Genomic DNA, 27,500 nt, shown 5'->3' with positions numbered 1-27,500 from the left:
CGGGCGTTGGGGATGTGTGTTCGCTCTTCCTCCGCGGTTCCCCCCGAAGGAGGCCAGGAACTGCCGGTGGAGGGACGCGTCTTGTCCTCGGTGTCCAGAGGGTGTTTGGGGGGGATGTCTCAGACTTACCAAAAAGAAAAAAAAGAGAAAGAAAATAAAGAAAAAAGAGCCAAGTGCCCCTTCCCGGGACGCAGCACTGGGGGCTGCTGCCCTCCTGTGGGCGGGGGCTTGGGGCGTGCAGCCACGGTGGGGTGCAACCTTGCCGTGGGTGCAACCTCGCTGTGGGTGCAGCCTCGCCATGGGTGCAGCCTTGCCTTTGGTGCAACCTCGCCGTGGGTGCAGCCTTGCCTTCGGTGCAACCTTGCTGTGGGTGCAACCTCGCCATGGGTGCAGCCTTGCCTTCAGTGCAACCTCGCAGTGAGTGCAACCTTGCCGTGGGTGCAGCCTTGCCTTCGGTGCAACCTCGTCGTGGGTGCAGCCTTGCCTTCGGTGCAACCTCGCCGTGGGTGCAACCTCGCCGTGGGTGCAGCCTTGCCTGCAGTGCAAGCTCGCTGTGGGTTCAAGCTCGCCATGAGTGCAAGCTTGCTGTGGGTCCCAGCTCACCATGGGTCCCACCTCACCATGGGTTCCACCTGACCACGGGTGCAGCCCTGCCTCACCGCAGCTCAGGGTGGCCCATCACAGGATGCCTGCCTTCCCCCGGGTGGGCACAGGACCTGGCGAGGGGCCCGGGAGCCTGAGCGAGGCCACGTCCCCATGGGGTCTTACGACTGGCACCACCGGCGTGGCACTGGGGGTGATGCTGAGTTGTGCACCCAGCCTCCTGCCTCCACGCTGCTACTAGGGGTCCCAGCCCCAGGAGATGCTCGGCGGTGGGGGTGGCATCACTGAGCCAGCATATTGCCTCATTTTTCCCTGTTGTCTCCTTTTTTTCTGGTTGGTTTGGTTTTAAACTGCACCCACATCTACACTCTACCTCCACGCAGGGGGGGGATGCGGTAAGAAAATAAAACAACTCACGGGCAAACCCTTCTTGGGAGGTGCCGAGCCTCCCTCAGCCCCGCTCCTGGGCCAACATGCGCCGGCCACAGGACCGGCCACGAAGATGGTGTAAAACGCACATGGGGACGGCGGCCGCCCCGGCCGGACAGAGTGGTCGTTGGCTTTCTTTTTTCCTTTTTTTTTCTTTTTTTGACTTTTTTTGGCATTCCTTTCGCCTCCCAACCTTCCCACATCAGCAAGCAGGGACGAGGAGATGGGGTCCCCCAGCTGCCAGGCGATGCTCAGTGCCCGGTTTGGCCCCGAACCTGCGTGAGACTTTGGAAGAGAAAGGCAAGGACCGAAACACGGCCGGGAAAGCCGTCCCCAGGAGATGCTGGCAGCTTGGCCTGCCGCTGGGCATGACAGCCCCGGTGCTGTCCCAGCACGGCTTGGTGTCACTGGCAAGGTGCAGGCGTCCCCCGGGTCCCTCCCACAGCAGCAGTCAGCAGTGGTGCTGAGCTGGGCGTGGACACCAGGTGCTGGGCTTGGCTCCCCCCACTTTTCGGGGAGGCTGGAGAGTGTGGGCAGGATTCGGGGGGGCTCCACCGGTGCTGCTTTTGGGCTGAAAGCGGGGATTTCCTTGGTTTTCCCCCAGCGTGGGCGGCTGGCATCCCCCAAGGCACACGCACACCGCTTTTGGGGGTCTCTCTCCCAAGCAGGTGGGGTTGCTCCCCAGCTGCAGCCCCCAGCGTCCGGCACTGCACGGAGGCTACCATGGGACCCCCATGGGACCCCTGTGCCGCTGCCTCCACCGGCCCTGGGTAATGGGAACAGGGGGGTCCAAGCTCACGGTGTTGGGGGGGGCAATCCTGGACGGTGCCTGCTGGGGCAAAAACTCCCTGTTTTGGGGCAAAAGGAAGAGGATCAGTCCCCAGGTCTCCCCCGCCACAGCTGGGCCGGCGTCTGGAGAGCCACCCTGGCACAGGGGCGGCGGGAGGGGACGAGGACAAGGCACAGTCAAGCGTCCCCGCCGGGGTGGCCGGGTTGGGGGGGCGTCAGCGATGGCGGTGGTACCTAAACGTCCTCGTCCTCGCTGGCCTTGCTCCAGCGGTGGCAGCAGTTGGCGGTGATGCCCAGCAGGAAGTTGGTGGCCACCGAGGCGATGGAGACGACGAAGCCGACGAAGGCGATGAAGAGATAGTCGTCCAGCGTCAGCGTGAGGTGGCAGGCCTGGAAGCTCTCCTCCGTCAGGGAGAGCAGGGGGGCTCCCGCCACCTCGGGGGGCGCCCGGCACTCGGCCAGTTGCGAATCTGACGGGGGAGCGGTGTCAGGGCCGGCCGCCGGGCCCCCGGAAGGCGGGGCGGGTGGGGGTTTTGGGGGACACGCGGCACCTACCCGATGCGCAGCGCTGGATGCGTCCCCGCAGCCACTTGAGGAAGGGCTCCATGGCGCAGCCGCACACCCAGGGGTTGCCTCCCAGGCGGAGGCCCACCAGCCCCGGCAGCCCCTCCAGGGCGTCGAGGCTGATGGCCGACAGCCCCCCGTAGCTGAGATCCAGCTCCCGCAGCTGGGCCAGGCCCCGAAAGGCTTGGGGGTGCACCCGCCGCAGGCCGGGGTTGTGGCTGAGGTCGAGGCGCAGCAGCCCGCTGGCCTCCAGGAACATGTCGGCCGCCACCAGGCTGAAGTTGTTGTAGCTGAGGTCGAGGTGGGCCAGGCGGCGAGCCCCCAGAAAGAGCCCGGCCGGCAGGGCCGCCAGCGAGTTGTTGCGCAGGTCGAGGGCCCGCAGCTGGCCGTAGCAGGCCAGGTAGCCCGGTGGGATGCTGGCAATGCGGTTGTGGGCCAGGCTGAGGTTGCCGGTGTCCAGCGGCAGCTCGGGGGGCACCGAGAAGAGCCGCTGCCCGCTGCAGTCCACCGCCTGCCCACGGCACGTGCACAGCACTGGGCAGCCTGCCCCGGCGCCCGCCGCTACCGCCGCCGCCGCCGCCGCCGCCACCAGCCAGGGGCCCAGCAGCATGGCGGGGCGGCGGCGAACCCCCACCCGGCGGGCGCCGGCGGAGGGGCCCGGACCCTCACGGGGCGGTGGGGGCCATCCCGCCACGGGGAAAGGGCCACCCGCCCGCTCACGCCGAGGGCTGCTGGCAGCGGTGTTCAGCAGCAGGGCTGGGCTCCGAGCTAGCAAAGCGATGCTCCGGGCATCCTGGCGGCATTCGGGGGGCACGCTAAATCCCCCCCCTGGGGGCACGGTGGTCTGCAAGCCCTGGGGCACCGGTGGGGCTGGCGTCAGGCCGTTTTCAGCTGCCTGCGAGGAAGAGGGGCAGGAGAAAGCCATGCTAGCCACACGCCCTGCTGGGGGGGCCGCGGCTTGTGCAGCCCAGAGCAGCAGCGTGGGCCACCTGCACCCTCCCCGTGCCCCCCACACTGGGGCCACCCCATTCCTCCAAGTCCCCCCCCTAGGGATTTCAGCCAAAAAAGAGCCCCCCAACCCTGCTGACCTTGGTCAGCTCATCCCGGCCAGCGATGGGCAGAGCTGGGGGGTGCCCACTCCCCAGACCCCTGCCAGACCCCCACCACCACCAGCTCAGCCTGGTGCCAGGACCACCCCCCTCCCCCCTCCGCCCTCCCCCCCCCGCCCAGCTTCCTCAGGGATAACCCCCTTCCCACCACCCACCTGGCATCCCCCGTGCTGGCAGCCCCGCCGCCTGGCCTGCTCTCGCTCCCCGCCGCCTGGCCATCTTCGCTCCTTCCTCCCTCGCCCATGCCCTCCCCAGCTCCGTCCTCTCCCCACCACCCCATCTTACCGGCGGGGACACCGCTGCCCCAGCCACCCCCTTCCCCACAGGTGCCCAATCCCTCCGGCAGTGCCGGGGGTCCCCGGAGTACTCACGCTGGCCAGGGGATGAGCAGGGGCTCGGCTCCCCACGGCCACCGGGCCTGGGCGGTGAGGTGGGGGTCCCCGGGCAGCCGCCCTCACCCCGGAGGCTGCCAAGTTGGGAGAGCGGCTCCCGCAGCCGTGGCCAAGGCTGCTACCGAGCCTGGCAATGGGAGCAGGTCTTTCCCCACCTCCTTCCTCCCCTCCTCCTCCTCGTCCTCCCTTGTCTCTCTCTTTCTCTGTCTCTTTTTTTTTTTTCTCGTTTTTTTCCTTGAGGGCCAGATACTGACGTTTCGGTGTCTCTTAGCAACTGCCTCCACATCTCTGAGCAACAGGATAGCGGGATGCAGAGCCGCCAGAGCAATGGAGACGGCGGAGGGTAGAAATGCCCCCGCCCCAGGGACACCCCGGCCGGGGGGGCCCGCACCCAAATGGCTGAGGCATCTGGGCAGGATGGAGCGGGAAGAGGGGTGGCATCCTGCCCCCCGCCACAGGCTTGGCCGGTCCCCAGCCCTCCCCGCACCCCCCGGCCCCGGGAAGCATCCCCCGTGGGATGGGGTGAATCAGGGTTTCCCGGGCTCTGAAAACAGAAACAAATTACGTATCGGCAGACGGGAAAAATAAGACAGCCCGGATCAAACTGGGAGCGACGTTACCCGACTGTTTTCACCCCAATGCACCCAGGCTGCAGGGACCGCTGGCCCAGGGGGGTTGCAGCGGTGGTGGTTGCAGCAGGGATGGCTGCATTTCCATGTAAAAGCCTACCTAACCCGGCACACAAAACCCCCTCCAGCCTGCTATAAGCTGAAATGTGTTTTTTTTTTTTCCTGCTCACAGACCTGGAAAATGCCTCAGGTTGACACTGATTGTTTTGCTCCGTGCGAGCCAAAAGATTGTTTCCTTTCTCCTTTTGGATGGGAAGGGGACGAAGTGTGTTTTAGCAAGCTGCCCTCCTCCCCGCGGCCAGCGTTTTATCATGAAAACGGCCCTTTTGGATCACAAGGATGCCCATGTTTTGCTCTGGAAACATTGCAACACCATGGCTGTGGAATTTTTGGAAAGGAGGCACTTTTAAAACCCAGCCCACCCGCATTTGGGGTAGGGGGGGGTTCCTTGTTTTAATTTTCTCCTGCTGTTTTCATGGAGTTGCTCCTTTTCCCAGCTGAAATCACTGGCCCAATCCCGGTATTCCAGTGGCATCGCCCGGGGGCTGTTTGCTCCCCACGTCCCGCAGGATGGCTCCTCCTCACCGCAGCGGCTTGCAGCCAGACGGCGTACGGCTGCCTCTCCCTGTGGTGGGTATTAATTGGTGCTGCTCATAGCCCGGGCTCCCAGCAGGCTTCAAGGGAAACTCCAGGAGCCGCATACACCCAGACATCCCAGGAGCCAGCTGCAGCTCAGACAGACACATAATTAGAGATAAGACCCAAGCCTGGCTGCAGATCTCTTCCCAGCATCTATTAGCGCCCAGTTTTTTTCCACCCGCCCCCAGCATTTTGGGCTACGTTGGCAGCAAATAAACTAGCAAATTACCCCAACCGGGACTTGTTCGCAACTGCCCTGGGGGCCAAGCAGCATAGCAGAGCTCGGCTCGTGGCCCTCTCACCAAACCAAAGCCACGGGGACACCGCTGCGGCGGCTGGGCAGCATCCCTGAAGGAGCTGCAACCCGCTCCCTGGAGCTGGGGTTAGGGTGCTCGCCTTTGGGGCGGGAGGGAGCCAGGGCTGCCCTGCACCCACGGAGCCCCCCTGTGAGAGCCCAGCCCCATCGAAACAGCATTTCTGGGACAAAACCACAAGCAGGAGAGCGCGCTGGCTTTTCGGATGATTGCTCCAAGCTTGCTACCAGCCCCCCTTTTCAATTTTTCTTCCCCCTCCCCTTTTTGGGGAGACATTGGCTGTAAGGCAGCCCCCTCTCCCGCAGCCGGCTCTCCGAGGCTTGGCCCCGCTTGCCCACAGCCATCAGCCAGGCCCACCCTGGTCCCCAGGAGCCTGGGATGGCTCCAAGGAGCCTGCCTCAATAAATCTGCCTTATATTCAGGGCTTTATCTCTTCCAGGGCGGGCAGCATCTAATAGCCCTCTTTGTTTAATCTGTATGCATTCAAGCTTTGGAGAGGAGGAGGAAAGGAGAGAAATGGTTATGTCTCTTCTTTTCAGCCAAAGATGTCGGTCACAAACAGGAGCTCCCCGGCCTCCTCGGCACGTCGGCAGGCAGCACAGCTCTCGGTTTGCAGCCTGCAATGGGGGCAGGACACGTGCCCCATGTTCCCTGCCGCATCCTCCCGGCCCCTGGCACAGGCTCTCGCAGCCCCTGGCCAGGCAGACCAGCTGTGGTGACATCCGGGGCAGTGCCTCCGGCCCCTCAAAAAAACCAAGGTTTACTGTATCCGCCTCCAATGCCGGCACCCGGGCATGAAACAGGGCTGTGGGGACGCCGGTGGCCATGCGTCTTCCTGTGCCGGGGAGCGACGGGGAGAGCCGGAGGAGGACGGCTTGGGCGCATCGCGAGTCCTCTCCTGGACCCCGTTGCCGAGCGTGCCCACGGGTTTCACCAGCCGCCAGCTTTTGCCGGAGGACGAGGTTGGCTGGCGGCGCGGCAGAGGGCTGGGGTTGCAGCGAGGGATGAAGCGGTTTTGTGGCAGGCTGCCGGCGAGGCCCCGTCCCCGCGCCGGTGCGAGCGGCACCTGTCAGACTGCAGCCCTGACGTCCCCCGGGCGCGGCAGGAAGTTCACAGGAAGGGCAGCGGTGAGAGCCACGGGCCGCGGCTGTGCCGAGCAGCCGGCGGAGCCCCGCGCGGCCCCGCGACCGGCGTCGGGCGCTGCCGCCGGCCCAGGGCTGGGGCCGAAGTCCCTCGCAGGTGCTGACCACAAAGCCGGCCGAGCGCCCGACCGCCCCGCAAGACCTCGCTGCACCCGCGATGCGTCCAGCTTCTGTGCCACTGGTATTCAGGCAATAAAATCAGTGTCGAGTAGGACTGGCTTTCAGTTTCCCCAGCATCATTCTCAACACATTAGACCAGTCCTTAACTTTGTTTTTTAAAAAAAGTTCCATGACCATTAGTGAGTTTGCACTAATTTAACCCAGCCTGAACGCCATCTCTGTAAGATGGGTAAAACTCAGGGAAATGGGAGCGCGCCGGGATCCCAGCAGCAATAGGGCTTCGTTTGACTTCTGTTTGGGTCTTTCTCCATCCAAGGCACATTTCTCCTTTGGCTGACACTCTTTGTAATTATGAGCTGGTGGCAGAAATCCCAAGCTCGAAGCAGCTTTTGGAGACGAGCGTGGCGCATCCACGCCAAGGTGGGGTGTCACAGCTTCGAAATGCTTTGCGATCGACTAAGCAGGTTTTGCTTTTGTGGGATTTGTCTCCACGCTGCATGGGACACAGCTGCAGTAAGGGTAGCTGGAGCTTTCCCTCTGGGATACTTCGATTTTTCTCTGCAAACACTATTAACATCAGCGGCAGGAGCTGTAGGTGGGGCAGTGCCTGCTCTCGGTTTCTGTTCACACCCTACACGTTGTTTTCTCCTGCAAAGTCGCTTTGGAGGCATTTTTGCAGTTTCAGTCTCAGAAAGAGTGGGGTTTTTTTTGCTTCGCGCCTGCATACCCCTGCGCCGTGGTCAGGGCTGCAGAAGCGCTTGCCTGAGAGGCTTTTGCACTCTGAGCTGCCGGCTGGCTCCCTGCAACGGGCTATTTGCTTACGGCTCATTTTCATTGCAAATGAAAACGGGGGGGGGGAATTGCAGCACAGATTCAACCTGAATTTCACCTTCAGGGCTGCTCCTCAGCCTGCCCCTTCCCCTGGCAGCAGCTCTGGTGGATCCCGCTAGATTTTAGGTCTGTTACCCATACAGCAGTCTGAGTTTTTGAAGCTTTTTGCTTGACTGAAACGGCCGTGATGTGACCCATTCCCACCGCAGGACCCCGCTGCCTGTTTAGGTCCCCAGGGGAGAGCACCTCCACCATCTGGTAAAGCTAGGGATGGGCCAGCGGACCACACTCTTCCCTGGAGGTGGGACACCAGAACTGATGTTCAGCTCCGCAGCAGGATGAATTTCAAGGAGAAGTGGCAAATACCTTCTGCCCTCCACCTGGCCCAGCCTCGGTTGTTTTGGCTCACCGGCGTGTCCCAAGCTGAGCAGGACTTGCCAGCAGCTGAGCCACTGCGGCTGGGCACCGAGGTCTCCATGCCTTCAGCACGGCCCTCTGCTGCAGTGTGAGAAGGAAGGAGCTGGTGCTAAGAAAAAAGAGAAGAAAAGGGGAAAATAAATGAGGTGCAGAAAGGTCATGAAGTGTGAGAACCTTGACCTGGGAGGGAAGGAAACAGCGGCACGCTTTGAAAGCGGAACTCTGCTCGTACGGGAAATCGGAGCGCTTGTGCAGCTCACCGGCTCGGTTTTGCCTCTATGATGAAAGTCACCAGCCGTCCCTGCAAACCTCTCTGGCTCGGTGACACTGCACGGCGGGTCCCACACAGGCTGAAGCAGCCTTGCTCTGGAGCAGGGCCAACTGCCCGGCTGTGACCCTGGTGGGACGTTGTTTTTTCTGGTAAGGACACGGATGTCCTCGTGGGCATATGGCTCTCCTGGTGAGGACATTGATCTCCTGGTAGGGACGCTGCTCTTCTGCTGGGGACATGGCTCTGTGAGTGAGGATGGTACTCTCCTGGTGAGGACATTGCTCTTCTGGTGGGAACACTGCTCTCCTGGTAGGGACACTGCTCTCCTGGTGGGGCCATCACTTTGCTGGTGGGGATATGGCTCTCCTGGTGGGGACGCTGCTCTCCTGGTGGGACATGGCTCTAGTGAGGCTTTGGTGGCAAGCCCCTGGACCGCTGCCCCACTGCTCCTCATGCTCATGCTGGAGGGGATGGTTTGAGCTGGGGGAGCAGGCAGGGGTACAGCAGGCAGGACCATGGTGCCTGGTTGGGGACAGCCAGCCCCACAGCCCCGGCCCCCGGGGAGCGGAGCAGGGAGGATGAGGCTGGGGGCAGCGGGGGGCACAGTTTCCCTGGGGCAGAGACAGCACGACCAGGATGGGGCTGGGCTGCGAGGCCGGGAGGCTCCTTGCAGGACGGTTCCGCCAAACCTTGTCCCCCCATCACAGGGAGGGGGCCGTGCGTTAGCCGGCTGTCGGGGCTCTCCCCATGGGGGTGCGCAGCAGCAGGAACTGCGCCCCGAGCAGAGGCAGCCCCCAGGGCACTGCTGGGGAACTGCTGCTCTGGGCCCTGGAAGACCTCTCCGAGCTGGATTTTAAAAAATTTCGGGATGCGTTGGCACACGGAGACCTGCGGGGCAGGAGCTGCATTCCCTGGGGGCGGCTGGAGAAGGCTGACTGGATGGATACGAAGAACCTCATGCTGGATTTCTACGGTGGGGAGGCCGCCCTGGACGTGGCGATAGCTGTCTTTGAGCGCATCCAGCTCCGCAACGCCGCCGCCCTGCTCCGGGAAAGCCGAGAGAAAGGTGGGAAGGCTGAGCGGCTCCCCGGTGAGTGCAGCATCCTGCAGGGTGCCAGGCACCATGTCCTGGGGGGTTGTGTCTGCACAGGAGGGGCCAGGAGGATGCTACGGAAAGGGCAGTGGGTTGGGGGTCCCCATGGCAGGGTGAGGGGGGGTCTTCCAGGGAGGATGAGATGGAAGAGGATTTGGGGGTGTTGGGGGCTCAGTGGTGCTGCCCACTAACACCCCTTTCTCTTCCAGCCATGGGGCCCGCTCCCCTACTGGGTTCATCGTCATCAGGTAGGCGCCGGTGGGGAGAAGCGTGGGGGGCTCTGCCACTGCTTGCCTTGTGGTCTACAAATGCACGAGGTGGCCTCCCACCCTTCCAGATTACCGGAGGAATTACAAAAAAGCCATACGCCAGGCATACAGCCGCATAAAGGACCAAAATGCCCGGGTGGGCGATGACGTGAGCCTGAATGCCAGGTACTCGAAGTTGGTGATCGTCAACAAGCAACGTGACGAAGAGCAACGGGAGCACGAGATCGTGGCCATGGGACGGAGGCATGCGGAGATCATGAAGGAGCAAGCCAGCTCCTCCATCGCTGTCGACGACCTCTTCAAGCCCGGCCCTGACGGCTGGACCCCCAAGGTGGTCGTGCTCCTGGGAGCCGCGGGCGTGGGCAAGACGATGACAGCCAGGAAGATCATGCTGGACTGGGCGTCCGACAAGGTGTTTGCGGAGTTTGACTATGTCTTCTACATCCACTGCCGGGAGGGCAACATCCTCACCAGCCAGGCCAGCATGGCTGACCTCATCACCCAGTGCTGTCCCAGCAGCTCTCTGCCGCTCGCCGAGATGCTGGGGCAGCCGGAGAGGCTCCTGTTTGTGATCGACGGCTTCGACGAGCTCCGCTTCTCCTTTGACCGGCCCCAGTCTGAGCTGTGCTCCCAGCCCTGGGAGCAGAGGCCGGTGGAAATCACCCTGAGCAGCCTCTTCCGCAGGAGGCTCCTGCCTGAGAGCTCCCTGCTCGTCACCACGAGGCCGGCCGCCCTGCGGAAACTGGGCAAGTGCCTGGAGTGCGAGCGCTACGCCGAAATCCTGGGGTTTTCGGAGGCAGAGAGGAAGGAGTATTTCCACAGGTTTTTCGAAAACGCAGAGCAGGCGGCTGCCGCCTTCCAGTTCGTCAGAGGGAACGAGACGCTCTTCACCATGTGCCTGGTGCCCATCGTGTGCTGGATCGTCTGCACCGTCATGAAGCAGCAGCTCGGCCGCACCGGGGGTCTCACCCAAAGCCCGAAGACGACGACAGGGATCTACATCCTCTACCTTTCTGCCCTGCTCCGGTCTCTGAGTGGCCGCCTGAGGCGAGACATGCCCGGGGTGCTCAGGAGGCTGTGCTGCCTGGCGGCCGACGGCGTCTGGAAGCAGAAGGTCCTCTTCGAGGAGAAGGAGGTGCAGGGGTATGCGCTGGACCAGCGAGAGGCCCTCCCGCTCCTCCTCAACGAGCACCTCTTCCAGAAGGACATCTCCTGCGTCAGCACCTACAGCTTCATCCACCTCAGCTTCCAGGAGTTTTTTGCAGCGCTCTTCTACCTGCTGGAAGACGAAGGGGAGGTGCGGGAACCCCCCGCCGGTCCCACCAGGGATGTGAAGGAGCTGCTGGAGAGCTACGGCAACTCCAGGAACTACTTCATGCTAACCGTGCGGTTCCTCTTCGGGCTCTTAAACGAGGAACGCAGGAGGGAGCTGGAGGAGGAGATGGGGTGTAAAATCGCACCCAGGATTACGCGGGAATTACTGGCATGGCTTCAAAACAGCCAGAAAACGGCCCTAGCTCTTCTGACACAGGAGACGACACTGATTCGCGAGCTGGAGGTCTGCCACTGTCTGTACGAGCTCCAGGACGAGCGTTTTGTAGCGACCATCTTGGAACCTTTCACGGGGGTGTACCTACGAGGGCTCAACCTTAACCGCTTTGACCAAATGGTCCTGTCCTTCAGCGTGAAAAACTTCCCCAAGCTGGAGTCGCTTGACCTGGGGCACTGCTCCTTTCTGTGGGACGACCCTGAGGACTGTGCGGGCCCGCAGCCAGCCAAGCAGGCATATCGGTGCGTAAGGTCCCAAGCCGCAAAGCGGCGAATCCCTTAGAGCCCAAAGAGCTGTGATGTCCCTGCAGAGACAAGGCTGGTCCTCCCGCCACGCCGGGCACATCGGCAAGGGGGTACAGGTGTGACCTAGGGACACAGCCGGTGGCCAAGGAGCAACAGAGGAATAGGGATAGAAGTAGGAATAGAATAGGAATAGGAATAGGACAGAATAGAATAGAATAGAACAGAACAGAACAGGAATAGAATAGCAATAGAATAGGATAGGAACAGGGATACGATAGGAATAGGGATACGATAGAAATAGGGTAGGAATGGGAGTAGAATAGAAAAGGAATAGACTAGGATAGGAATGGAATAGAATAGGATAGGAATAGAAAGGAATAGGAGTAGGAGTAGGAGTAGGAGTAGGAGTAGGAGTAGGATGCACCTCTTCTTTGTTTTCAGGGAAAAACAGCAAGAGGAGGGGAAGCAGTCACCTATCCACCTGCTTTGTCAAGCCTTGGAAAAATCAGGCTGTAAATTAAAGACGTTAAGGTACATTGCTCTTCCCTGCTGGGTGAAACGGGAAAACAAGCAAACCCCAGCCAGCCTGGCCAGGTCTCCTCGTGGCACGGGGAGGATGACCACATGCTGCCACGGCTCGCTGCACGGCAAGACGGGCTCTTCTCCTGCTCCCGGGAGGCCGTCCGTGAAGACCAGCCCTGTTTCTGGACATCATCGGGGTGGCTATGTCAGCCAGGGCTCGGCTGATGAGCCCCGTGGCTCCTCTCCGCATCTCTCTCGCAGGTTTGATCAGTGTCAGCTCACGGGCGCCTGCTGCAGGGCCCTGGCCTCCGTTATCAGCAGAAACCCCACCCTGATGGAGCTGGACCTGGCTGGGAACGAAGACCTGAGGGACGGCGGCGTGAAGCTGCTGTGCGAGGGGCTGAGACACGGTGCCTGCCGGCTGCAGACGCTGCGGTGAGGGACGTCGCCAGCTCCGAGAGGCTGCAGGACCATTTGTCTCTTCTCCTTGTGAGCCTGGAAGAGGGAGGAAAAAAGAAAAAGAAATGAGAAAGGCCCATTTACCTATGCTGCCGTTGCCAAAGATAGCTTGAGGCATCGCAGACCTACTTGTCACAGGGGGCCCGCTCCTTATTATTACCTTTTCCACCAATATAATTTAGTTCCACATTTTTAAATGAATGAGTCTGTGCTAGGACACTGTAGGAAAGTAAGAGAGAGAACTCATTTTCAGTGCTAGGCCAGATGGAAAAGTTAGAGGAGAGGTCTGTGCTACCAACCCCGCTGTTCGCTCGTCTGTGGGTGTCTCTGTGGACCCCAGGCACCTTCTCCCCAGGCGCTGGCCCTGCAGCTGCGGGTGTTTTCGGGTCCCTGTGTGCCCAGGCAGGGCGAGGTGGCCTTGCACCATGCAGAAACACGTAATTGCAGAAAGAGTTTCAGCCCACAGACCATTTCTGGGAAGGAGATGAACCGTCCCTTAGTAGTGGCTGCATTTTCCCCTCCATTTTTTTTTGCAGTGTTTCCATTTCCCCTGTTTTCCCCTGGTACAGATTCAGCCTGGACAACAAGATTTGAAAGAGGGAATCTCTCTGAAACTTCAAAAGTGAGGCAGATTAGTCTCACCCCTTCAAGAAATATTAATTGTTTGCCGCCAGACCTTTACTCCCTGGTTGAGCAGATGCTGTCTGGTTGCCTTATCTCTCCACTCCCACGCTCCGGCACAGCGGGATTGCTGCTGGATACCGTCTCGTGGCTGCACTTTGGCATTTTGTCCCTTCGAGTTTGAGGATTTGGGTTGTGTTTTGCACTCTGGAGCGCGTTCGAGCCACTCTCAGCATCACCACGCCTGGGGATGCCCAACAAGGAAACCAGTGAATACCAGATCCAGGCGCGCCAGCTTTGGGAGAGGGATGGGGAGAGGGCAGTGAGATGCTCCCCTCTCTTTTCCAATGCAGTGTCCCCAGAGCCACTGCAGGAGCCACCTCCGTGCCCAGGCTCAGGCAGGGGACACTGGCCAGGTCTCCTCCAACCTGGGCCGATGGAAAAGAGGGCCGCAGCACCGGCGGCAGGCAGCCTCACCGCCGTCTCTCCCGCAGGTTGGGCTGCTGCAACCTCACGGCCACCGGCTGCAAGGACCTTGCTGCCATGCTGGGCACCGTGCCCAGCCTGGTGCAGCTGGACCTGAGTGACAACACCCTGGGGGACAGCGGCGTGCGGGAGCTGTGCAGGGCACTAGCGGGACCCGGCTGCAGCGTGCAAAAGCTCTGGTACGGGGATCGGGCTGGCGGGTCCCGCTTTGTGGCTGTTCCCGGCAGGTGCTTTTAGGGTATGAGTGAGGGCAGCGGTGGCCGTGCAACCGGGTGTGCTGCTCTGCCCTTGCTGCGCCTTGTTGCTCCCCTGCACTAATTAAACAGCCTGACGATGTCCCTGGGCTCAGAAGTGGCTGCCAGGGGGTTGAGCCTGGCTTAGCCACAGCACTATCCCCCGCGCAGGCTGTGGCGGTGCCGCCTGACGGAGGCGAGCTGCGGGGCTCTCGCCGCGGTGCTCCCCGCCAGCCCCAGCCTGACGGAGCTGCACCTGGGCGACAACGAGCTGGGGGACGGAGGCGTGCGGCGGCTGAGCGAGGGCCTGCGGGATCCTGCCTGCCGGCTGCAGACGCTGAGGTGAGGGGCTGCGGGGGGCATCGCTGGGTGGGCACCGGGAGCCTCTGCAAGCAGGATGTCTGCAAGTCAAAAATAGAAAGCAATTACTGCCTAGTGCTCGGAGGACGTAACATGCTCCTGGGCTGCACAGCGCCGCGCTGGCTGCCCTCCTAAGACCCGCAGGACAAAGGTGATGTGCCATCTTTCACCAGGGCCACCACCACTGTGACAGCTCTGGTTTTCCCATCTGCTTTTAAACTTGAGCTTTTTACCCACTTTTCCTCTGGAGCTACAAATGAGCCCCATCTCAGCCATCCTGCGAACACAGGTAGCAGAAAACCAGGCAGGAGAACAGGCTGCAGAGAGGTTGCGCAGCAGGAGTAGTAAAATTGGTCAGCAGCATTTCCCAGGGCTCGGGCAACATCTCCCCACCTGCACAGACCCCCTGGGAAAAGGGGTCTGGGCTTAGCTGGTAGAGGCACCAAAGGCAGGGTAGCTAACTGGGGGTGGTGAGCAGCACCTTGCTTTGAACAGTGTTAGAGCCAGGGAGGAGGGAGGTGGGAGATGCAGCCCTTCAGTCTGGCAGCGGTTTTAAGCTCCTGAGCTCCAGCAGTGATGCTGAGCCAAGGGAGAGGGCTGCAGTGCCCCTGGACGGGAGACGTGCCTCTGCTGGGGCAGGTGGCAGCTTCTAGGTCCTGAAGGACCTGAGAAACCCCTCGCCACTAGCCAGTGCCTTCAGGGGGCTGTGGGTGCTGCCCAGCCCTGTAACTATGGGAGTCAAAGAGGAAAAACCTACAAGATTTGGAAGGAAACACAAAAGTGAGGTACCTTGAGAGCAGGGGCAATTTCTCTCCGTGGAGATGTTCTCCCCACCGGCCCGGGGGAAGGTGCAGTCAGCGTGGACAGGGGCTGTGGGCTCTGTCCCCGCAGATCAGCGGGCAGCTGGGCTGAAGGGCTGCCGGGGCGGCTGTGACAATGCCCCTCTCCTCCGCCTGTCCCCCACACAGGCTGTGGCGGTGCCGCCTGACGGAGGCGAGCTGCGGGGCTCTCGCCGCGGTGCTCCCCGCCAGCCCCAGCCTGACGGAGCTGCACCTGGGCGACAACGAGCTGGGGGACGGAGGCGTGCGGCGGCTGAGCGAGGGCCTGCGGGATCCTGCCTGCCGGCTGCAGACGCTGAGGTGAGGGGCTGCGGGGGGCTCCCGGGGCTGGGAGGATGCTCGCTGCAGGGACCATCTGCCACTCACCTGCGCTCCCCTGATGAGTCTCCTTATGGACGGTCGCCATCCCTCTCCAGAGCAGTTTGGACATCTTCGGGCCGGTGCCAAGAGGGTGCTAACAGCTTAAAGATATAAAATTATTTATTTATTAGCTAGATGAGATTATTTATTATCACCCAGTTGAGATAACTAGGATTTAAAGCTCTCCCAGGCGAAGCAGCAGTACGCTCACTGCCCCAGCTGCAGTTATTCCATCCACCAGCACATTTCAGGTGCACATACATAGACGTTTGCTCCTTAAAGACCACCCCAGTCATATTTTGTGGTTGTGAGAAGTAATCAGGGGGTACCCCAGTCAAGAAGCAGCCCAGTCCTGCCCATGCCCATCTGAAGGGATGTTCCCCATCCTAGGGAGATTATATCCAGCCTCAGAGACCTCACAAGAAGCCTGGAGCAAGGCTTTGGAGCAAGTCCCCCCTGGAAGCTATTTCCAGGCATCCAGAAGCCCCGGGGCAGGTGGGTAGGCAGCACAGGCAAGGTTTCTGGCCGTGAAGGACTGTGCATGAAATGTCCAAACGTCTTCTTTCTCCAAACGCCTCCTCGGCAGCCTGTGGCAGTGCCGCCTCACCGGCGCCTGCTGCGAGGACCTCTGCACCGTGCTCAGCACCAGCCGGAGCTTGGAGCATCTGGACCTGAGCGAGAACGACCTGGGAGATGGCGGCGCGCAGCTGCTGTGCGAGGCGCTCGGGCATCCCACCTGCTTCTTGCAGAGGCTGTGGTAAGGGACTTTCGGCTCCTTTGGCCACAGGGCTGCTCCCCGCAGGCACTGGGACAGACCAAGTGTGACGTGAGCCTCCCCACGCCGCGGCTCCCAGCCTGCCCTACGAGGTGGGAGAATGTTTTCTGTGAAGCTACTGCTGCTCCAAAGGCATCTCGGGTCGGTGGGGTGCCGGGTGGCTCAATCTGGAGAGCCCCGCGCCGGCAGCCAGAGCTGGCGCTGCCTCCTGCCAGCTAGCAGGCAGCTGCCCTGCCATCCCCCCGCAGCCCTACCAACTGCTCACTTCTGGAATTAGTGTGGTTAGACCTACTGCCTTCCTAGAGCGGTCGGTAATGTCTCGGAACATGCTGCTAATGCACAAAACTGGGGGGATGTGTTTCATCAGCCGCAAAGCAGGCAGCAGAGATGGTTGCTCCATGTGACAGCAGCTTTCTCGCCCCGAGGCTGGCCCTGCCGATGCCAACTCCTTGCCTCGTGTGGCAGGCAGAGGCAAGGCAGGGGTTGCCTTGACCCAGCCAAGTGAACGCTGGGACCATGGAGCCCAACTCTGGCTGCCAGGGCAGGACCCTGCTGGGTGCCCAGTGCCTTGGTGGAGCTGTGGCTACCCAACCGAGAGGGCTACATGGACCAGCCCTAGCCTCTGCTTGCTGAAGCAGAAAAAGCCGACTAGGACAGGAGCCAGACAACACCAGAAAAAAACCCACGCTGGCTGCTTTTTGTCCTTTTTTTTGGCTGTGCAATGCCAACAGACAATAGCTTGGGTGGATTCAACCTTTTTCCTTCTTCTCTGCAAAGGCTGAAGAAATCTGGATTAAATGGAGAGACATTACAGAAGCTGGCTGCTCTGAAAGAAGTAAAACCCAACCTGAATATAGGATACATTTGACAAGCAGGACTTGCTTCAGCGAGGGGCTCTGGCCTGGTGGCTCACTGACAGAGCTTGCATGTGCGTTAAGAGGAGATAAGGGGTCTGGGAGATGTTTTCTCTATTTATGAGAGGTCCTTTCAGTGCTGAAAGCACCTTCCAACATGTGAGGGCAGGCTCTGGCTGATGCTCCTGAGGAGCATAGGAATCACCACCTGGAGCTGAGATGCATTCGTGCATTACAGGCCCAGATAGGACCTCCTCCAAGGTCCTGGGTGGGAGGGAAGGACCAGAGTTGAGGCTGTCGGAAAGCAGGATGAGGCAATGGACAAATCTGAAACTTCGGTGTTTGGTCCCCAGTGTTGGGAGTGCCCAAAACACACCATGGCTGCAGAGATTTTTATTCACTACCCATGGTTCTTTCACTGTGATTTGTCTATTGATGAGGGTTTCTGTATTTCTGTCTGATCCCGTAGTTTCCAAGGAGGTCTTCTCCCTCTCTTTTTTGGCCATGTATTTACTGTGAAGAATGCTCACGTTATACCCATGTTAAATAAAGATCCCCTCCCAGAAATCTCATCGCCCTGTGACATTTCCACTCACTCCTGTGTCAGCAGCAATGCCCCAGGACCCTGCCAGGGTGCGGACAGGCCCCAGGGATGGTGATGGTACCCAGACCCATGGTCTGGTTTCTCTCCAAGCACTAGGAGCACCGCTATGCAGCTGAGCAGAGAGTTGGATCGATGAGGCACAAATCAGTTTAAACTTCCCGGTCACGCTGGGGACCAGCACAGCTCTCACCCTGGGTAAGAACAATGCTTCTTTTCCTCCCCCGTGATCCAGTTCTGGCTCTCAGCCCCAATCCTGAGCTCCAGATCCCTGTGTCTGCTGAGGTGACACCTGGGACCATACTCTGTCCCCATAGCCCGGTCCCGCTCAGCCCTCGCCAGAGCCCTGCAGGCGGTGGGAGCGGCAGCTCCCCTCCCCAGGCTCCGGGAATACAGAGAAGGAGAGGCGACAGTGCCAGCTCCCAGCCTCCGGCACCGGCCTGATGCCTGAAGGGGGCTGCACAGGGGACCAGACCTCCCAGGTCCCTTCACAGCCTGGCAGGGCTCCGCCAACTTCTTGGCCCAGCCAATTTCACATCCTCCAAAATTGCTTCAAGGCTTTTGTTGATTACCTGTCCCGGACTGGAAACGCTCTGACAGCAGCTGTGGTTTCAGCAGGGGCCCTCCTGGGAACTTCTGCTCATCACCAGAACGGCAAGCCTGTGGTTTGATGGCTGTTGATTGTGCCAGCGTGAGGCTGAAACGAAACCCACTCATCCCCAAGCACGATGCTGACTGACGGCCCCCGTTCCCTCCTGCCAGCAAAGCTCGATCCTCCTGCAGCCAGGCACCTCTAGCCAGCTCCAGATGAGAGCCTGACCTCCAGCTCCCACCCTCTGCCAGGGTCTGGAAATCCATGCCTCCTTGGCGATGTCTAACGAGGTAATTTGAGGATTATCATGAGGGACAGAAGCCAGCTGGCAGGGAACAGCCAGAGCCTGTGCTCAGGGGAGCCTGAGAGCACCATGGGAGCCTGAAATAGCCCAGGTGAGCCTGGGGAAACAGGCAACACAAGAGCATCCCAGGCAGTCTGCAAGAGATTAGGAAAGCTCAGAAGTGCCACGGCCACCTTGAAAGCACCTGAGAAAGCCACTAGTGAGAGAGGTCAAGAGAGTTCGAAAAAGCTCAAAGACACTGGGGAAAAAAACCTCCAGGGAGATCCCAAGAGATCCCAAGTGATAGTTAGGGAGCCCCAGGGAGACCAGGAAAGCCCAGGTGAATCCAGGAGAGCCCCAGAGGGCGGAACCAAGGGAGCCCAGAGGAACCCAGGAGGGCCAGAGGCCAAAAAGACCCCAGCAAATCCAAGAAAGACAAAGCGAGGGTGTTGCCGCATTGGCTGAAGTCAGCTCTGCAGCACCCTGCGTGAGAGGAAGGAGCGGGGTGCAGCTGGGATGGGACGGAAGCGGCAGGGAGCAGGAGAGAGGTGGGAATGTGCGGGGGTGACCACCAGAGCCGTGGGACCAGCTGGGCCCTGCGATTGCTGCTGCCCTGGGGAGAGCACTGTCAGTGCCCCCAAAACTCAGTGCATTGCTGAGGAGGTGGCAAGGAGGATCTGCATCCCTGGGTACAGATCGTTTGAGCCTGAGCATGTCTCCCCTCCAACGGGCTCAGCCTCTTTCAGTAAAAATGACGTCAAATGTGTCTTGTACCTTATGTGTTATTCCTTTGGGTAACGCTACTGAGAGAGGCTGCAAGACCCGAGGGACACTGAAATCCTGGAGGGACTGAAGAGAGCCCAAAAGACACCGAGATAACCCCAGAGAGCTCGGGGGACCAGCCAGAAGAGCAGGAGTCACCGAGAGCCCCACAGACATCCAGTGGGCCAATGAGGGAGCCCAAGACGAACAGAAAATCTGGGGGGGACCCCATAGCCAGGGGGCAATCCTGTAGGCAGGACGGAGCTCCTGGCAAGCAGCTTTAAATAGCCCTTAGCTGCTATAGAGCTCTGCTCACGCACTCTGAGCTGCTCTGTGCCTCTGCAAAGCTCGTCTCAACTGCTGTCACCGGCTCTGCAGAGCTCAACGCTCTGAAGACTCATCAAAAGCTCTAACTGCCTGCAAGACTCTTCCACTGAGACACTCGCAAACTCTTCTAAACTACTCAAACCCTTCCAAGCCTGTCGTAAAGCTCCGCAAAACCACTCTGACCAGCTTGAAACCTCATCTGAATGGAGGTAAGCAGGCCTGGAGAGCTCTGAACAGGTCCACGGCCACGTTTCTGTATTCACTCTCGGAAGTCTGCACCTGAAGGTCAGGGCGAAGGAGACCTTATGGCACCAGCCCAGCGCAGGGCTGCAGCAGCCAGGGCCGGGGACCCTCCTCCTCATGGAGACAGGCTCATAGCTCTGATCACGCGGAGAAAGTAAATAGCCCCAGCCCTGTACCTGCACAAGGGATCCCAGAGCAACGCGTCACGTCACCTAAGGTGGGACAGTCCCTCCGCTCTGTTCACGTTTGTGCTAGACAGCGCAGCCTAAGAGGGGAGAACTGAAGAAAGAGGAAGGAAAAGTTATTATGGGAAGTGTGGGACTTGACTCTGGCTTGGGGACTTTCCCTTTCCGTCTAAGCATCTTCCTCATCGCTACTGTCAGCAGGGTTTAGTTAGCCAAATGGCTCTTGGAAGGCCGCTGTCTGCACCGGCTAGCCCTCCAGGGGCTGTAAGGGCAGCCGAGACACAGCGCGGGTGCGCAGCTGTCCCCACGCAGCTCTGCGGGGCCTCGGGACTCTCCGCGGCCGCCCCCGCATGCCCCAGCAGTCCCCAGGCAACCGCTCCCCAGGGCTCGGGATGTGCTGCAGGAGCCAGGAGACGCCTGCTGCCGCCAAGCACATCCCAGGGTGTGCACGGGCAGGGGAGCACTCAGCAGGTGAAACAAACGGTCCTAAGGAAATGATTTTACTGCTTACCCCTTCCAAGCCACAACTTCCAAATAAATCTGCCTCCTGCCCAAGCAAGACCGTACGCTGAAGCCTCCTAGAAAAACAGGACCAAGAACTTAGCCTGGGCTTCATTTTTGCATTAGAAAAGAACAGTGACAAGACATGTAGACATTGCTTAAACTGTCCAAGCAGATTTTTCTAACTGCAGGAAAAAGACTCTGGCTCAGAGCAACAAGAGTTCCTTCAAGAATTCTTGAAGGAAAACTACCTGCAGATAGAAGCAGTGAAATACATAAATTAGTACAGAATGTGTTACGAAAACATTACCCCCCCAAGTTGATTAAAAAAATCTGATCTTCCCTACAGCAATGTCATAGCTTCCTCGTGCAAGACATCGGAGGGAATACGTAATGGTGCAATATCATGTCTTCAGACATCTGCATTTTCACTTGCAGAAACCACAGCCATTGATCTCAAATCAACCATCCAGAAGCATCATCCCACCATGGTGGGGGAAAGGAGAGAGAAAAACACTGATAAGAGTGTTTATTGCAACAGGATTTTATTCAACATTTTTATTCTTGTACAAAAAAAAAAAGCTTAAAATTGTAAATATGCTGCATGCTAAGAAAACACAAACTGATGCACCATATTGTCATAAAACACATTTCTTTGCATTTTCTCAGTTTTTGAAGTTGCAAGATGGGCCACAGGTAGATTTGGTCCCAGGCGGGGAATGCCAAACTGCTGAGCTTGTGCGCTTGAAGTATCGAGGTTTGCTCTTGCCAAAAATATCCTCCAGTTTAGGGCTTGGAATTAGCCCAAAGAGTTGGTCAACATTCACTGGGTGATAGTATTGGTGTAAAATGGCTTGATTAAGCTGAGACCCTATGGAAACAACCATATCAGAGAAGCAGGCTCGTTATAAGTAAGTTTTCAGTGCTCTGCTTAAGGTGCCCTTTCCCTTAGAGCCTGCAGGACAGGTACTCCTTTTCCACGCCTGAAAAACTATTACCTGCACAGTGAGTGTGATTAACAGTTTTCCTGCTCATTGCAAAGCTTTGAACCCCACACCCGTCTTCAGGTTGCCACAGCGCTTGTTTCAAGTTATTCAGCACACGAGACGTATCCCAAACCCACCACACCTTGGTCTCCCTCAGGAGAATGGGCTGCCTCATCACTAGCGAGCCCCCACCATTCTTTTCACGCCCTCGGATCCACACACATGCACAGAGGTCTTTGGCTTAACTTCAACACAACAGCACTCGCAGGAAAGCAGCTCCACTCCCCCCCACCACGCAGAGCCAGCAGCTGCCAGCGCTGCTGAAGTCTCACACGCTCCTGGACTGCACTTTGGGGAAGCTGAGATGGCACCAAGTGAACCTGGAAAGCTCCAGCTTCCCAGGGAAGGAATCAAAGGAACCCAAACCACACTTGGCACCTACCCTCGGCCCAGGCAGGGACAGGCTTCCGAGGTTCATTCTCGTCATCTGTGGAGTCATCGCTGTTCAGATCCATCCCGTAGTTATTTTCATTTACCTTTGGGGATCTGGATTCCTTTGCGCCCTTCGGGGGCCCCAAGTAGGATGTGGAGATAGATTTCTGAAACCAGAGACAGCACTGATTAGAGCAGGAAGCAGACCTTCCAGTCTGGCGGAGAGCTTGCCTTGCCGGCGCAGGCTGACCGCCAGACCCATGCAGTCTGACCCTCTGCAGGCACCTCAAAGCTCTGGCACCAGCGAGACGAACAGACGGTGCTAAGGTCCCAGTTCACATCCCACTGCAAGATGCTGTTAAGGTATTCAGGCAGTACCCTCACACCGAGCACAAGCCGTGAGTCAAGAGGTGGGCTCCCAATGCCACAGGCTGGGCAAGGAACTGCACCGTAAAGGGAAGGTGGCCAGAAACAAGAGCTGACAGCCGACTTTCTAAAGCAGATGCATCATTCACACTCATTTTCATCCCTAGTTCAAAAAACAGGAGAGCCAAAAAGGTCACCTACCTGTGTAGGGGAAGCCTTTGATCTACACGTTACCGGTACATCTACAGTATTCCTACTTGACAGGTAACCTGGGTTGAGATTTTCAGTAAAACCCAGAAGTGCTCAAATCCTTTTGGCTTTTTTTTAACTGAACTTTGCTTCAAAACCATGGCCCCTCGATAGCCAAGCTGTAGCACGGGACTGTGTCCTGCAGCAGGGACTGTAAACCGCAGAGCTGAAGCAGCCGCTTGCCTACCCTGCAGCTTCCAAGCTGCCAGGAAGGGCCTGCCAGTACCGGCACAAAGAAGCCAGGGCTCCGTTTCACATGGAAGCTGCAGGTCGGAACAGCGCAAGCCAAAGCTCGGAGACACTTCCTGGCTTTGTGGCGAGGGACAAAAGACGACTAGATGACTAGAAGATGTCTAGAAGACCTGACAGTTGCGTGTAGTGCAGGAGGGCCTAGAGGTGCTGACCAGCGAGTAAACCAGGAAGGCAAGCCTAATTCTGCAGAACTCTTTGCATTGAGGGAATGCAGAAGTATACACACAAATGCAAAACCTGTCATTGTGCTCAGTGACTTGATAACTACTTTCAACCCTTTTCTCCTCCTGTTTCTTGTAGAAAAGCCTGAGAAGAACACACCGTGTGTCTCTAAGCACTTGGCTTTTGCACACGTGGTTCTACCACTCAAACCCCTTCACAAGTTTCATGGCAGATCTGGTTTTCCTTCCCTAGAGCTCTGATGTGAGTCACAGCACAGAGAAGTCGAGCAGGAAGAGGAGCCTGTCAGCCCCAAGACACGGGAGTTTACCGGCAGAGGCAGTACTCAAGTCTGTTTGACTCTGAGCGACTTTTTCTCCACCCCCCAGTTATCAGGTCCAAGCAGCTGCAAATCAAACAGGCTCCTGCAGGCCCAACAGCCAGACTTCACCGGCAGGCCGGAACCGGGGCTGCCACAGTGCCGCGGCGGGCTAAGCTGACGCCTCGTGATGTGCTGCCACCCGGTGGCCATTTCCAACCTCTTTTCCAAGAGAACACACTTGTTTCCTTCAGGCTCCCCCCGTGCTGCGCTCTCGGCCAAGCGTCCGAGACAACAGGCACCCCCATCCTCTGCACAGACACCCGTTAAACCCCAACAGCCTACACTTGAGGACTTCATTTCCTGCTCCATCACTGACGGATAATAAATCTGCAGGCTGGCTCCAAACCACAGGAGCCGATTAGACACCACAGACTCGTTTTGTTTGAGGGCTCTGCTGGAACCAGGACTCACCTTTACAGTTTTGCTCAGCCATGTGCCAGAGGCAGCAGTCAATGCTTCTGGTTGCTTGATTTTTCTCTCCTCTCCCAGCTGCTGCTGGGGCTGCTGCAGACCACCCTCCTCCTGTTAAGACGCAAGAATTAAGTCATTCTTCATTCATGTTCACTCAAGCAAAACAACCAGACTATCTCTGGAACTGAGCCATATTTTCTGGGGCCCTTGCAAAAAAATCCTCAGTCCCTCTGCGTCTTCTGCAGAAGAAAAACCAAACCCGAGACCCAAAGATAAAGCGACTCCTGTCTGCTCAGATCCAGACCAACAAGGTTTCTAGAGCCCACACTCGCCTTTACGGCTTTGAGCCAGGTATTAGAAGCCACAGCAATGGATTCTGGTTGTTTGGCTCTCTTCTGCCCAGGCAGCTGGTGCTGCTCTTTTGGGCTCTCTTCCTCCTGATACGGAGAAAAAATTGTCACTGCTTAAGCTCTTTTTCAACCCAAACCACTTTTTCCAGGAGTTTCTTCTCCCGTACTACTCAGTAGGGAAGAGCTAACAGGAGGGCAAGAGCTGCAAGGCGCTTTGAATTGTGTTCAACTTCTCTCTTATCTGGAGGAGCTTTGCTGTGGCTCACTCCAGCCCAGTGCTGGCAACATATGAAGAATTTAGGCCTTCGTTAAAATTATAGTTAGCATATATATCTATATCTCTATATCTATCTATCTCACAAAGAGGAGTCTGAATGTCATGGACCTAGTGACTAAGAGCAGCAAGAGCAAATACAGAAGGAGGAATTTATCCTCAAGAGTAGCAGCATTTGGGGGTTTGATTTTTTTACTAATGAAGAAGGCAGAAGAAAGACTGATGTTAAGAGTAGAAAGACAGTGGAAACAAAACGTTACTGCGATGTTTTGAGACAAACAGCCTTGACTTTAAGCCATAACATTCTTTGTATAAGTGCAAATGAAGTTACATGAAGCCATATGATACCTGAATGTTGTTATGGGGATCACATCCGCCAAATACGGTGAATAAATAAAATAAATCTCTTACTAATTTCCATATTCATTTAAGCATCAGCGAATGCCATTTGGAGGTGTTCTTCAAAGTGCCATTGTATGGCTGTCATCCATCTTGTGTTGAGAAGGCTCACCTGTTAACAAGAAAACAGTCAACCCCAACTTTATCCACAGAGTTGGCTTATTCTTGCCCAGACCCCAACTCCTTACAATAACGTGTTTGGCTTGTTATTGGTTTTCTTGTATTTGTTCCTCTAAATAAGATAACAGCAAATATTAAAACCTTATACCGTAACACAGCACTTGGAAAACAAGTCTGCTCTTCAAATAAGTCTGTGTATCCTATGCCTCACTAATTTACAACAGAGAAGTTGTTCCAAGGCCACTTCAACTCCCCACCTTTATGTTTTTTTCAGTAAACACTGCTGACTCCAGCTGCGCTTGGAGGGCCTTCTCTTTCCCTTGCTGTTTGTGATCCCTGGGGGGAAAAACCTGTAATTTAGTTACAGAGGAAAGCATGTCCACCGCCCGCTGCCCCCCCAAGCATTCTTACAGCCCCTTGCTTCAGCACCCCAAACCCTTGGGACAGCCTGACACTCACACCAGTCTCCCAATTTCAGCAATACTATTTATATTTACTGCTTCACCACGCCTGTTGCCAAGTCCCCTCCTCCAGGACAGAAACAAGCTAATACCTCTCCTTCACTTGATCCACCTGCTGCTGCTCTACAAGATTTTTCAGTTCCAAGACTTTCTTTCCTTTTTCTTTCACTTCATCCTCTCTCCTTTTCTGCAGTGGTTCTTGCTGCTCAAATTCATCTTCCTCCTGAAGAAGAAAGAAGAAAACTCTTGTAACCCTCCATCTCAAGTGGCTGAAGATGGGAGGATATGAAGCCAATGCTTTGAGAAACCTGTGCTAGTTATATCTCATTCTTACCTTCCACGGCCTGCCTACCAGCTGGGCAGTCTCTCCTTTCTATCCCCACAGGTACCCTTGTGTTCAAACCCAACATCAACTGTCTAGTCAGAAATCTTGCAGCACGGACCCTAAAATCCCTGCAGCAGGAGAGGCAGTAACCTCTCTCTGTCCCACCAGTCAGAACCGTGCATGGGCTCCCTGCTACTCCTTTCCTTTTCTACATGCAGGAGGACCTAGAGTTGCTCTTACCACCCTCAGTGCTTTCTGCTTCCGTGCATCAGCTTCCCCACACTGCTTCGACAGTTTTTTCTTGCTCCGCTCCTCTGCCACTGTCGCTTCTCGCACCTGGAAGAAGCGCACCTGAGAAAGCCACACACGTCTGCTCCACCGCCCCCGAGGACACACCTCACAGCCTCGTCCAAATGGAGGACGGGGACTGCTTCTGAAGTCTGAAGTCTGTGATGCTCCAGGTCCTAATGAGACTGAGAACCCGACACCCAGCAAGAGGCACATGTGCGTTGGACTTAGTGCCAACCTCGTGCAGCAAGTCCACCACTTACTGCAGGCCACGTGAGGAGACACCCATCACTTGGAGCGACAGGAGAGAGGAGTACAGAGACCATTACGCAACCCCAAAATACGTGCTTCCATCTTGTAAGTGATTCTCTGCAGAACAAGGGGATCTAGCACCTGGTTTCCGCTTTGCCTGCGGTGCTGCTGTTGACTAACTGAACTGCAGTACAAACTGGGGATGTGAAAGCTGACTGAGCCCCAGAGACACAGTTCCTTCACCTGCGCTGTCTGTCCCAGCAGAAGCACTAGCATGCCCACAGCAGCAGACTAGCCAGGGCTGGGCGTACTTTTGGCCGCTCAGGTTTTGGGAAAGGCTGAAAGGAGCACGATTCCTGTTTCTAAGGCTGACCCTTTCCAAAGGTCCTTCCCCCCAGAGCTTCCCCTGCACGTGGCAGGGCATGGGAGGCCAAAAAGAGAAACCAAAAGTCTCCCCGGCGCAAGCACTGCCCAGCAACAACCAAAGCATCAATGGGCCATCGACGCTCCTCTCATACCAAACCCAAACCACAGCACACCCCCAAGCTACTGGGAAGAAAGATAACTCTGTCCCAGCCGGAACCAGGACACAAGGCTTTAAAAAACCAAACACAATACAAATACACACACAGCCAAGTCTACTAGTCTGAGCATCCCTTGCATGCTTGGGAGCTATTCTTTCCCACCACGCTTTTGTAAGCCCTGCAAGCACCGTGGATTCGCTGTCTGTAACGTTTTGTGCGAACAGCTCACTCTTGAGTGCACTGTAAGCTGAGTAAGGCTGTCTCACCTGCAGGGCCTGTTCACAGGACAGTCAAGGGATGCTGCCACATTCCTTGAATGCAGAGCACCATAAATACTGCGTGTCAGAACAGGAATGTTTAGAACCAATGCGGAGGTATGGAGAACAAAAGCCTCCTCTTGTTAGACAGAGAGTTTTGGTGCCTCTGATGCAGACTTACCCACCACCTGATTAGTCACCACCAGCAGCAACCCTGTGCTTGCACGTTTCATGCCACTAGCCTGTTTGCACCCTCTTGGACTCACAGCTCACTGGGATAATGTACTGAGTGGCCCAAAGCTTGGTCAGCCTTCTTACCTTCTCATCATTCTGTAAAATCTTCTGCCCCATCCGCTTTTTCTTCTCTTCTTCCATTTGTTCCACCCGCTCCCGAGCCTGCAGTGCCTTCCTCGGATGCTCTTCCCTCTTCCTGGGCAGTGCAAGAGGGGCTTGTAAGCTTTGTCTGCTCTAGTACAGAGGATGATGGGGGAACAGGGACTTGCCATGGTAATTGGGGAAAACAGTTCCCCAATTTTGCTTGACTGGCTTTGGCTGAGCTTAGCCTCAGCTCACTTCTAAGTTCAGACACTAGCAGGTGCGTGGCA

The 27,500-nt window shown here is 57.5% G+C and overlaps 3 protein-coding genes across 3 annotated transcripts; 1 reads left to right on the top strand and 2 right to left on the bottom strand.

The window, feature by feature from the left end:
* Positions 1-1,203: 1,203 nt before the first annotated feature.
* LRRC55 (leucine rich repeat containing 55) lies at positions 1,204-3,001 on the bottom strand. The gene is made up of 2 exons (XM_075163727.1): positions 2,377-3,001; positions 1,204-2,291 (listed from the first exon to the last, which is right to left on the bottom strand). The coding sequence occupies exons 1-2, from the start codon at positions 2,993-2,995 to the stop codon at positions 2,056-2,058; spliced, it is 855 nt and encodes a 284-aa protein (XP_075019828.1). The 5' UTR covers positions 2,996-3,001; the 3' UTR covers positions 1,204-2,055.
* Positions 3,002-8,996: 5,995 nt separating this feature from the next.
* Positions 8,997-16,928, top strand: NLRP6 (NLR family pyrin domain containing 6). The gene is made up of 9 exons (XM_075163851.1): positions 8,997-9,315; positions 9,552-9,590; positions 9,680-11,402; positions 11,847-12,362; positions 13,502-13,672; positions 13,898-14,068; positions 15,055-15,225; positions 15,872-16,042; positions 16,838-16,928. The coding sequence occupies exons 1-9, from the start codon at positions 8,997-8,999 to the stop codon at positions 16,926-16,928; spliced, it is 3,372 nt and encodes a 1,123-aa protein (XP_075019952.1).
* Positions 16,929-20,864: 3,936 nt separating this feature from the next.
* Positions 20,865-27,453, bottom strand: LOC142088398 (uncharacterized). Its single transcript, XM_075163726.1, has 8 exons — positions 27,214-27,453; positions 25,815-25,910; positions 25,342-25,472; positions 25,046-25,124; positions 23,972-24,082; positions 23,646-23,750; positions 21,837-21,993; positions 20,865-21,279 (listed from the first exon to the last, which is right to left on the bottom strand). The coding sequence occupies exons 1-8, from the start codon at positions 27,268-27,270 to the stop codon at positions 21,074-21,076; spliced, it is 942 nt and encodes a 313-aa protein (XP_075019827.1). The 5' UTR covers positions 27,271-27,453; the 3' UTR covers positions 20,865-21,073.
* Between the last annotated feature and the right edge of the window lie 47 nt (positions 27,454-27,500).

This window comes from Calonectris borealis, chromosome 14 (genome assembly GCF_964195595.1).
Source record: "Calonectris borealis chromosome 14, bCalBor7.hap1.2, whole genome shotgun sequence".
Taxonomy (NCBI): Eukaryota; Metazoa; Chordata; class Aves; order Procellariiformes; family Procellariidae; genus Calonectris; species Calonectris borealis.
Note: the sequence above shows the minus strand (reverse complement) of the source record. Positions and strands in the feature narration are given on the sequence as shown.